General features: G+C 40.0%; 1 protein-coding gene across 4 annotated transcripts; it reads left to right on the top strand.

Annotated features, from left to right (window-relative positions):
• Nucleotides 1–69: 69 nt before the first annotated feature.
• On the top strand, nt 70–11827 carry pabpn1 (poly(A) binding protein, nuclear 1). Of its 4 annotated transcripts, none has more exons than XM_077244491.1 (7): nt 70–547; nt 1977–2085; nt 2390–2457; nt 2571–2677; nt 3447–3534; nt 6058–6209; nt 10285–11827. In XM_077244491.1, the coding sequence occupies exons 1-7, from the start codon at nt 413–415 to the stop codon at nt 10322–10324; spliced, it is 699 nt and encodes a 232-aa protein (XP_077100606.1). In that variant the 5' UTR covers nt 70–412; the 3' UTR covers nt 10325–11827. The 4 variants fall into 4 exon arrangements, with proteins under 4 accessions (XP_077100606.1, XP_077100605.1, XP_077100608.1 ...); XM_077244490.1 differs by having other exon boundaries at nt 71–547; nt 11171–11827; XM_077244493.1 differs by lacking the exon at nt 70–547 and adding an exon at nt 789–955.
• The last annotated feature ends 523 nt before the right edge of the window (nt 11828–12350 follow it).

Raw genomic sequence — 12350 nt, 5'->3', positions numbered from 1 at the left:
GTGTCTAAAGTGCAGAATTGTCCAATCACCTTTCGATAGTGCGCCTGCAGTGCTCGGAATCCCCGCCCTCGGCTTCCATTTCTGTTCTGGAACACACGAGCTCTCGCGAAGAATACACATTTGCTTTTCTGAATTTGTCTTCTAATGTAAATAGAGTAGTAAGTGCGACATATTGACCAAGTGAGACCTATTTATATTTGGATAAAAAGTGTTGTTGTTTTATTCGCGGAAGGACACGTTTAAGCTCCAGAAGAAGCGAGGCGGGCTTTTTATTCCCCATTTTAACTTTGGTGAGCGGCGTTTTCCGCCGTTTTTTTTATTCCCTCCCCTGCCCCTCTCTCTTGCTCCCCCCTGCGAGAGTCGCGGCCTGTAGTTCAGCCACGAGGCGCGTCGGACCACCGGGAATCAGGCGATGGCGGAGTTTGGTAACGGACTGGCAGATGAGTCTCTGCTGGACTCAGACCCGGGTCACTCAGAACTTGAAGACCCAGGCGCCGGCGATGAAGAACCTGGATTAGACGAGGGAGAGGCCGCTATTGAAGATCCGGTGAGTGAAGGACTTATCACATCCGCTTTAACAACTCATTTCGTATATTGGTATAGGTTTTCACCCCAATTTCCTCTTCAACCTCACATTTATAAAATTCAGTAAAACTGAATTACAAACCAAATAATCATGTGTTCGCGAAACCGGTTTTGCCAGGTCGGTTTGTCCGCCATTGTGGCTCACGCAGTGCAGTAGAATTAGTGAGTGACATGCGTGCTGGTGGCCGCCATGTTGGCGCAACATCGGTCTGGGTTCCTCTGCGCCAGATCTGGAGACCTAGCGGAGGGAAAATATCTTCATCGCAAAAATGCGCGACGGGAGATGTAAGAGACAGGGGCGAGGGTAGGACAGGCCGCCATTAGCCGCAGCAGTGCGTGGGTCCATCCGCAAAGAAGTAGACGGTTCACGGTAAACACGCCTCTTTTCTGATCAGTAATATTCGTGGCGTGAAAAAGTAAGTCGCGTCGGTAATTGCGCGTGATTGTTTTTGGCCACTGCAATGGAATAAATCTTCATGCGACGCGTGTGACATGTTAAAAATGCGTGAAAGGCTTTTATTTTCTGATTTTGCACCGAATTGGTTACATTAAGGAAAGCTGCATAGTTGTCGTTGGGCAAAACGCTGTATGTCATGCACATCTGCATCGCCGTGATCGTTGTATTCGATGTAACGTTACTTTAGAGATTAAATGCCGCTCGTTATGCATTACATATTTGTTGGCGATTTTTGCGAGTGTGTGTGATGGAGATGGGGCAATAGGGCTGGGCTGGTGCATTTCTCTCCATGCACATTAACGTTATTGGAACTAGAGTAGGTCATGTATTTGAATGCATGTCTTCTTTATTTCATCATACAATTATGCTATATTTATGGCTCGTATTTAATCATTATTTGCTTTATAATATGCTGTTGGTTGTGTATTATATTTAAATCGTATCATGCAAAATATTAACTGCATAAAAGGGGCCATCACATGCATGCTGTGTTACTTTAGGAGCGATCCAAAGCGACTGCCCTGCAATGCAGCACTGCTGAAACTTGTGTGCGTGCGTGTCAATGAATACACACCAAAAGTGTGTTCGCTCGCGCACAATGCGTGCACGGATGGCATCATGCTTAGGGCGTATTGCTGACTGGACAATGAATGGTTTGAAAGAGACCAGTGCATAATCACGTGTGTAAAAGTGCATGTGCATGCTGTCTCCATGAAAACCGGTGAGAATGACTGATTTTGACTAAATGGGTTTAGCAGCAAAACATGATACTGATGCATTTGGATCCAATGTCGATCAGGCACACTAAAATAATTGACTCGTTTCAATATCAGGATCTAGCGATGCAAAATATGTTTTAACGATTTTTTTGAATGTTTAATATTCTGTGTTTTTTGGGTAAGGTTTAAATGTGCATGTTAATTTGGTTTCTCAGGAGTTGGAGGCAATTAAAGCCCGGGTGAGAGAGATGGAGGAGGAGGCAGAGAAACTGAAGGAGCTACAGAACGAGGTGGAGAAACAGATGAATCTCAGTCCTCCACCTGGTAAGTGAGACTGAATGAATGCGGGAGGGAGAAAGGGCTAGTCTTGGGAACGAAGATTGAGTTAAAGGAGAGCATTGCAGAACAGACAACGATGATGCATAGGACTGCATTAGGAGAAGAATAACTAACACTGGACCATTTGAGGACAATGGAGATATGACTAGAAACAGAATGAAAAATAGACTTCAGAGATTAAGCTATGCAATAACATTGCCGACAATGGGGTTACTATGATAAATCATGAAGTTGCATATGTTCAGGAATGAGGTTTTCACAGTTGTGGAAATGTGTTTTCTCTTTGCAGCTGGCCCTGTCATCATGTCCATTGAAGAGAAGATGGAAGCTGATGGGAGATCTATTTATGTTGGAAATGTATGGGCAATTATCCTCACACCTACGAGCTGGAGTCATTTCATTGCATTTTGTATTGTTTTCTGAGGCATGCTTGATGTTAGAAATGGTTGACTAGATTTTGTCTCTTGCAGGTGGATTATGGTGCGACGGCAGAGGAGTTGGAGGCACACTTCCACGGATGTGGGTCCGTAAACAGAGTCACCATCTTGTGTGACAAGTTTACAGGACACCCTAAAGGGTAATTCATGCATTCTCTTCTGTTTTCTTTTTTTTTGCATCTTAACCTGTACTCTCTTACCTGTCGTATTTGTCCTTTTCTTGGGCGTCTCATTTTCTTGTTCTCTGTTGTGCAGCGTCTGCTCTAGATAGGCACTGTAGGTTAAGAGAAGGCATTGATGTACACATTAACCCATATATAGTGAACAGTAGCCACTGAAATGAACAACATATCTAGAATTTGAGGAATATTTGCTATGACACTAGTAAAGAAGTATTGTTAAATAAAATGAGTGTTTAATGGAACACAAATTATTAATTGCAAACTTAACTAAAAGCATTTTTCTCTTCAGAATTTAGTTTATTTATTAAGAAATATGTATTTTTATATAAACAACTGTTTATCTTTGTGCATTGCCACTCAGTATCTGTAGGAACATTGCCATAATTAGTATGGTCTTTTTTTGGTATGTGGTGCAATTTTATACTTTTTATATGTGGACTTGAGATTGTTCTTTAGCTATTCTGGTTCACAGTATTTTCAAGCTGTTCCCATTAATAATTTGCCAGCCCATTGCATGGGGTAACATTTGATGCAATGCTTTAATCACAAATACTTTGTCATCTTTAAATCTTTAACAATATGCTTACTTAGTTTCTGATGCATGTATATATTGGTGCAGAACAATTAATAATTCATAGCAGTTTCAGTATATGCTTTCCTGTTCATTTTAATTGACCTTGACTGCCCTCATGATCAATTTGAGTTGATCACCCTCTTCACATTTCAGTTTTGCATATATAGAGTTTGCAGACAAGGAGTCTGTTAGGACGGCCATGGCGCTGGATGAGTCCTTATTCAGAGGAAGGCAGATTAAGGTGAGATGAGGCATAACATAAATTGTCTTGACATATTCAAAAGTCATACGAGTTTTGAAGTAGATATACAGCACTGACAAACACTTCAGTAGTAAAAATGCACCGATCGAACGGCCAGGGACCGGAATCGGCAGATTTTCCACTTGATCGGCCCAGACCAGTGACCGGTCAGTCTAACGTCTTTCCGATTCCGTGCCGGTCCGTTTTGTTGCCAGCGGCACAGGCAATAACATCAGCTGCACGTTCCTGTCTCTTCTCTCTGATGACGAAGTGACACACTCACTCGACTCATTCGCTCTGGTTAAATAGTACTTGTATTGTGCATAATTTTACTAATACCTGCGGGTTTCGCCCTCACACCAAAAACGCGCACCACTTATATAAGGGAAGAGGAAACGCTGCCTCTCAGTGTCAAGCAGCTCGTGAGTCGCAAGTACCAAAATGAGTGGCTTACTGTGCTTAAATGGTCAAATACACACAAAATTGTCAATGCGGTCATGGGGAGTATTCCGTTTGGACAGTCAGTTTTGGAACCTAATTAGTTGAGAAAGTTAACGCAAGTTGTTTAACAGTGTGTTGGATCCATGCATAAACTCTTAAAGAGACAACAGCCTAATATTCCTGCTGATGTCTGTCTGTCATGTTAGTAAAAGAACAAAAGACAAAGAAAATCACTCTCTACTCTTGACTGAATAACATTTGTAACTAATTGTAAACATTAATCTGTATTTAATTTTAACAATGAAGACGATCCAGGTATTTTGCATTTGTTTGCTTAAATATAGGCCTGTCGCAATAATTAAATAACCGTCTGACCGCGATAATTTGATGTAACCGTGATTGTTTCAGACAACCGCAATTATTGCACTCTTTTATAGGCCTACGGCACAAGGGGACCAAAAGAAATAGACAAGCACTAATTAAGTTTTCCAGCAATATATTCATAGTCAACTGAAGCCATTCCATAGCTTAATGTGAGGGACAGAAGTAATTTACATCGTTAAATTTAAGTTTACGGAAACTCGTCTTCCCTCTGCAGCTGTCAATCATTCTCCATTCGGTGCGCGTTGTCCAGTTACGGCAGGATGTACAGTAAAACTCTGTCCAATATGATGTAACCACGTTATAATGTTTGATCTGTAGATAAAGGGCTGTGGATTTGCATAAAATTATTATTTATTTTTTTGCTGGAGTTAATTGCTGTGTCTAACCGACTCCTGCCTGTTAAATCACACATTACAAGGACTATGAATTGGCATCAAACGTACAATAACTGGAATTTAAACCTGAATAACAACGGTACTTTGTACAGTGAACTTTTTAATGCGCACTTGTGCAGCGCTGCGCACTGTGACTCCATGTTGTTTTAAGCACATCAATCTGCATACGCTCTTTGTGCAACTCTGTTTTGAAGCGTTTCATATTATCATGGTTTTGCGCACTGAAAGATTATTAAAAGGCTATCTTGTTCTGTCGTATCTATCATATCTTGTTGCCCCATTAAAAAGCTGCACAATACATTTAGAACAAGCATCATTTAATTGTATATTATTTGTGTTGTGTGTGTGTATATATATATATATATATATATATAATATAAAAATTCTTTACATTCATACATAAATATATAATTGTTAAATGTATGAATGCATGAATGAATTTTATGAGTACAAATAGTAATTTTGTTTTTATTTGCATGTTTAGATTTTATAAAATTACTGTGCAGATTTTTCAAGAATTGCTTTTTGCTGATATATACACTCGCTAAGTTTAATAAAAACAATTGTCACAGCTATTGAATACATTTATTTAATATTTAAAGGTGTTAACTGTAATCTTACACTGCAAAATGATAACCTGCAAAGGATTAAATTCATCAATTTTTTAATGAATGAAGCACACAAAAAGTGTATGCCAAAGCCCTAAAACTGGCAATTAATCGGCATAGCGCAATTATTTTTTTAGACAATTAATCGTCAGCCAAATTTCATAATTGTGACAGGCCTACTGACTATACTGTATACCTGAAAAACTTAGTCGTGTTTATCTCTCTTTATTCTATTGCATTTATTTGTGCTGTTGTTTGAAATTAGTTTGTTTATTTTATTACGGTCTTTTTACTTTGGAATTAGCCAAGAAAATTGCAGTTGTGTAAATTCAATATATATATATATATATATATATATATATATATATATATATATATATATATATATATATATATATATACACATCCATCCTATACCAGGGGTTTCCAAACCTGTACTGGAGGACCCCCAGCACTGCATATTTCGTACGTGTCTCTCTCATCTAACACACTTGATTCAACTCAATCCAATTAAGCTTATTTGTTTAGACTGCAAGACCTAAAATTGTTATGTCAGATAAGGCTGGCATACAAAATGTGCAGTGCTGGGGGTGCTCCAGGACAGGTTTGAAAACCCTTGCCCTATACCATATTTTATTTTAGGATTTCTTGGAGTCTTGAAATTTGAAACTAAAATTTCCCAACTGTTCTTCCAGGTTGGGGCCAAGAGAACAAATCGTCCTGGCATCAGCACCACAGACCGCGGTTTCCCTCGGGCCCGCTTCCGCTCACGGGGAGGAAACTTCTCGTCCCGGGCGCGCTACTACAGTGGCTACACACCTCCCAGAGGCAGAGGACGGGCCTTCAGGTGAGCTCCATGCCAACCTGCACGTTTGACATTGACTGACACACAGGCTCCATCCTGACAGAGAGTGCTGATGTGAAAGTGTGCACGCATTGGGTGGGGGAAGATCTAAAATAATTGTTTCTAAATGTTCATGCTTTTGTTCATTTATTTATTTATTTATTTTTATAAATCACATTGTGTAATAAACAGTTCAGGAACAATTACCTAAAGAAAAAAAATATATCAAATTTTTTCCTATTTTATTTTTCTTATATATATATATATATATATATATATATATATATATATATATATTTATTTATTTATTTATTTATTTATTAAAATCCATCAACTCTTCTGCTTTTCTGTTTTTTTTTTTTGTTCTTGTTACCTTTAAAGGAACACGCCGACTTTTTTGTACTTTAGCTTATTCCCCGTATCCCCCAGAGTTAGATAAATCCACACATACCTTTTTCATCTCCATGCATGCTGTAACTCTGTTTGTCGCGTCCACCGCTAGCCTAGCTTAGCACAAAGACTTTATGTAAATGGCAACAGCTAGCATACTAATCCCAATAAGTGACAAAATAACGCAAACATTTTCCTATTTACATGTTGTGATTTGTATAGTCACAGAGTGTACAAATAACAAGGTCATATGAGACGGACATCTTTTAACCGTATAAATATTGGGAACTATATTCTCAGAAGCCGAAGCACTGCTACTTGGGAGGAGTGATAACCGCAGCATCTGAGACGCACCGTTGTTTCTAAGTTTGTTCCTGTAGTTTACCTCTAACTCCGCTCATTTGTTACTGGGGCGATAGAGCGCGTTCGTGACAACACAATACTAACATTACAGGGGATATATGGAGCCCGGGAACACTGCAATAGTAGTGACCACCCTATTTGTATAATAGTGTCACTAATGCTACATTAGATCTAGCTAATGGCACTGTTACAGTAGGCTAGTCATCTAAAAACATAACGGAACACTTGCCACAGCCACAGGTGATCCACTTTGTTCCGTCTGTGCTATTGAAGGGATGGCCGTATCCTTCAGCACACGTTTCATGGTCCGTGTGGCAAATTCCATTTTCTCAAAATAGTCGTCCTCAGTGAAATGTACTGAGCAAACACGATGGTCCTTGATGATCTCCTCAAGTGTGTTTGGATCGATATCCAGAGCAAGTAGTTAGCCATTGATTCATCAGGTCAGCGTTTTTGATTGGAATTCTATGAAACATCATGGTATTAGCTGGTCTCCCTTGTTTATTGTTGCAGCTCTTTATAATACAGCGAACACCCATGATTGTAAACTGTTTTTACTATCTAGTTATTGCTGACTCTATTACTCCAACTCTGAGCGAACTCTCTGCTCCTCACCACGGTGCGTCTCAGATGCTGCGGTTATCACTCCGCCCAAGTAGCAGTGCTTCACCTTCTGAGAATATAATTCCCAATATTTATACGGTTAAAAGATGTCTGTCTCATATGACCTTGTTATTTGTACACTCTGTGACTATACAAATCACAACATGTAAATAGGAAAATGCTTGCGTTATTTTGTCACTTATTGGGATTAGTATGCTAGCTGTAGCCATTTACATCCAGGCTTTGTGCTGAGCTAGGCTAGCGGTGGGCGCGACAAACAGAGTTACAGCACGCATGGAGATGAAAAAGGTATGTGTGGACTTGTCTAACTCTGGGGGATACGGGGAATAAGCTAAAGTCCCAAAAAGTCGGCGTGTTCCTTTAAAGCATTCTGTGCTAGTTTGCAATTGTAAAGTTCTGGGTAACACTTTATTTTAAGGTGACATAGTTACACGTTACTACATGTACTTACTAAGTAAAATAGTACATTATTCATAATTACAAGTAACTAACCCTAACTCTATATTAAGTACATTTAGTTAATTAATATTACTCCGTGCTTATTTGCGTAAGTACAATGTAACTACGTCACCTTAAACTAGAGTGTAACCGCAGTCTGTCACCTGTATGTATGCATGCTGCTGTTTAATGCCTCGGTGTGAGGAGAGAAGGAACTGCACCCTCTCTCTTTTGTAGTCTGCACTCTCTGTTCAAACCCCTCTGTGTCGTCATGTTAAAAGGAAAACTGAGGAAGAATTACAGAAACCATTAAAAACACACATCGTTATCATCTCCATTACCCTGCTGCAGTGTAAGATTCTGAGCATGAATGATTCTGCACACTCTCCAGAGGTTTCGAAGTCAATAACCTAACTTCCCAATGTGAAGATCATGTATGCATTGTGGCTCAAAACAGAGTTAGATGCCTAAATAGGGAATTTTCAAAAAGGGCAGACCTGTGGTCCTGTCTCAGTAGACATCTTGCTATGTTTCGACACTCAACTCAAAGCCTGTCAGTCCCTCTGGATGGATTTAGCACTCTATTGCCCGGTTTCACAGACAATGCTTAAGCCTATTTCCGGACTAAAATGCATGTTTGAACTGTCATAACTGAAAGCAACTTGTACTGATCTTAAAATATGTCAGTGCCATTGTTGTTGTTTTTCTCAAGATGCACACCAGTAATGTATTTTTCTAAGGAACATTTAAAAAATCTACCTGGGGCCCAGTTTCAAAGACGAGGCTTAGATTAAACCAGGATTAGGCCTTAGTTCAATTAGGGCATTTAAGTAGCTTTTATAAACATGCCTTAGACAACAAAAAATACGTTACTGATGTGCATCTTGAGACAAATCAATGGCACTGGTATATTTTAAGATATGTCAGTGCAAGTTGCTTTCAGTTAAAACAGCTCAAACATGCATTTTAGTCTTGGACTATCTTAAACCTTGTCTGTGGAACCGGGGGGTGAATGTCCTAATTTAAATAAGGCCTAATCCTGGCTTAATCTAAGCCCTGTCTGTGAAACCAGGCCAAATTATCTGTATAATTTCTGTTGGCCTCAATTGTTTTGATAACCTAGTGTGATGAAGGACTTTAAATTGAAGGTTTTTGGGAGCATTTGAATATTTCCTGTCTTTTCAGATCTGGTAGAGTGAAAGCATTTTATGAATCAGAATCTTGTACATCATTTTGTTGGGAAACTCTTGTACATGCACTGCCACACTTTGACTTTTTTTTTTTGTTAGAGTGGAGCTGCGGTTAGTGAATAGTTTAAGAATTTGTTTCATACCAAACCCAAATAATTTTGATGTTTATTAGGTGACTATGATTGTATATTTTTATATCTTTATAATTAGCCAATGGGATCCTACAAGTTTGAGTATGTAGCCGATGTCAAGCTCAGCTCTGAATAACTTAAGGCAAGTGTGTGTTTGACCTCAGGCAAGTTTGGTTTAGAAAACCTAGTTTGGTACATTTTCACCCCTCGCATGAATAACAATGTGTTCACTTCCAGAATGGAGGGTTCATTCCTGCAGCCTGATATTGACTCTTTTAGAATCCAACCGATAACAGGTTTCTGTGCCACAAAGAGCACAGGCTGTTCCTGGAGGGGGTTTTGTGTGAATGACGAGCGTCTCTGGCTGCCTGAATGGATGCCACTGCATTTATTGATGTATATATGTGTGTGTGTGTGCGCTCTGTGGCCCAGTCCATTTGTGGAAAGCTGTGTGTCATTGACTGTAACTGTGTGCATGTGTTCGAGGGTTCATGTCCCCAGGATCTCTCCCTTACAGAGACCACAGGAGCCGCCCCGTTCAGAGAGAGAGAAAGAGGGAGAGCGTGCTTTCACTGTCCCCAACACTGGACACTAGACCATTTATAAAGCTTGAATATAACTAACGCACACACATTCTGCTGTTGGATAATCTTCCTCAGCTTCCCTTTATAGTAAACCACATTACTGTATTCTTTACACATGGTTGCATTGATCACTATTTAAATCTTGTTATCCGTAGAAGAGGGGTATACATTTCATTTCATATTTTGAATTGTGTATACCTGTAACGTGAGTTCATAAACGTACAGCTTGTCCTCAACCGCCCTTTAATAAAATGCATATTACTGATAGACACTCATACCCCAAAAAACTGAATTGGTGTCCGTCTTCTTAAACCAATCACAAAAAAGAACTCACCCTCTTTTTCTCTCTCTTTTCCAGGGGCCGAGGGCGAACAACATCGTGGTACTCCCCTTACTAATACCTCCCTACCCCCCTATGAAATCCCCCTTACTATCACCCCATATCCCTATAGAAAAGAAAAAAGACCCCTCTCAATAAAGGAAGAAAAAAAAGAAGAAAAAAAAAGACAAAAAAGAAAAAAAAAAGAAAAAAAGAGCATCTCCTGGAAAGACAGACTGACTGGCCGCAGTGTGCGATTGTGTGTGCGCGTGGGTGTGAGGAGGTGTTGCGATCGCCCTGGTAAGGTACAATATGGCCGTCTGGGAGATTTGGTGGCATTTGTTTAAATTTGAGAAGATGATGATGTAATCTCAGGCTGCAGATGTGTCCTTTTGTCTGGCTGTGATTTTTCTCTCACCAAACAGCCCCTCTTATGTTTGCATTCAAAAAAGGCAAACAGAAAAAAAATGTTAACTTTTTTTTTAATTATTATTGTACCGTGAATATGTGAACAATTTAATAGCAAGAATGTTATTGTTTTCACAAAGTTGTGCTATTTGAGATCATATTCTCTATTTGTCTGTGCTCTCTGGAATCCCTTTCCCCCCCCCCAGCGCTGTTTTCTTTCCTGTTCATCCCTCACTCGGATTACCTCCACCTGTTATTCCGACAATGGTTTAGAGTTCGGCGTTGTTTTTAAGTTTTACTGTTCTTGAACCATCTTCCACATCATACGACTATTGTAAGATGGCATGGCCTGAGCTCTGAGATCTTTTCTTTTGTGTTTTAAGAGTTATTTTTTTGTCTCATGCTGCCATTTGCCATTCCCGACCATCAGTTTTTTTCCTTCCTCTGTTCCTGTGCTCCCCACTCCCCCTCTCCCTTGCTCTCTCTTTGTATATTAGACCACTTCTTGTCGTTTCAGGTTTCAGGACCAGTGGAGACTGACTACCCCTCCTCCCGTGGCCGCAGCGCCCCCTACCGTCTCGGCGGCGTCTCTGTCTCTTTCTGCTCCCGCTATGCACACTCACCCCATCCTCTCCGTGTGGGGGGGAGGGGGACAGGGCGACCACCGGCCCACTGCGGGAGGCATTTATTACAATAACAAGCGCTGAGCTTTACCAACATAAATTTACTGAGATGCACCAGGCCCATGTTAACACATACAGACATACACTGCACACATCCACCACACAAATTTATATATCGTGAAGGCAGAGCCATGATAGAGCAATGGCTGCTTAGATTGCAAGTGAGTGAGAGAGGCAGGACCAGAAAGAGGTTGAAGGGGAGGGTTCTTCTAGGGCCTTGTCTGTCTCAGCGCACAGTGGAGTTAGGGCACGATGGAGCACTAACGCGTGGGCTACAGGTATCGGTTACTTGAGGGCTTCGGAGCTTTTATTTAGGGGGGGGGGAGGGAGGGGGTTTTGTGTGCAGATGGTTTTCTCGTTTCTGTTCGTTTTCCTTTTCAGATGGGGGAGTGGGTATGGACGAAAAGAGAAAAGATGTTTTCCTTTTTATTTTATTTTTAACCCATGAGTCTGTAATTAGAAAAAAAATAAAAGACATTGTGTAAAAAGTACTTCGTGTTTGGGTCTTTTTTTTTTAGGTGGGATTTTTAAGACCATTAAGTTTCAATTAGCCTCTGTGGGTTCTCATGGTTTTTGAGAAAATAAGATTTTCTAAAAATATATATATATATTGGCTAGACATCACCATTTTTGAGGGTGACATGCAAACTGATTAGAAATTATTATCCAGGAGGCAGTAGGGGGATTTATCGGTTGAAAGGTGTGGGAAGCCTTTCAGTAGTTTGGCCAGACAGGATGCCCACCATATGTTTTTTTTTTTTTTTTTTGATGCTTATGGTCAAGTCACCTTTATAGCAATACAATCTGTTTCAATGCAGCTGTACAATAAGCAGAAACATAATATTCTATGATGCAAATAGAAATAAATTCTGCTGTAACGCAGCTCTAGCAGTCATTCAGTTGAAATCAGTTTAGTGTTGATTCGGTTCAATAACTGTGAAGTTAATCAGTTATGCACAGTTAAATTCATCTATAAAGGTGAATGATGTCGTCATCCAGCTCAGTACAGATCTC

The sequence above is a fragment of the Siphateles boraxobius genome, unplaced genomic scaffold, assembly GCF_051911475.1.
Source record: "Siphateles boraxobius isolate OS27281-9 unplaced genomic scaffold, OSU_SipBor_1 26, whole genome shotgun sequence".
Lineage (NCBI taxonomy): Eukaryota > Metazoa > Chordata > Actinopteri > Cypriniformes > Leuciscidae > Siphateles > Siphateles boraxobius.
This window is presented reverse-complemented; position numbering and strand designations above follow the sequence as displayed.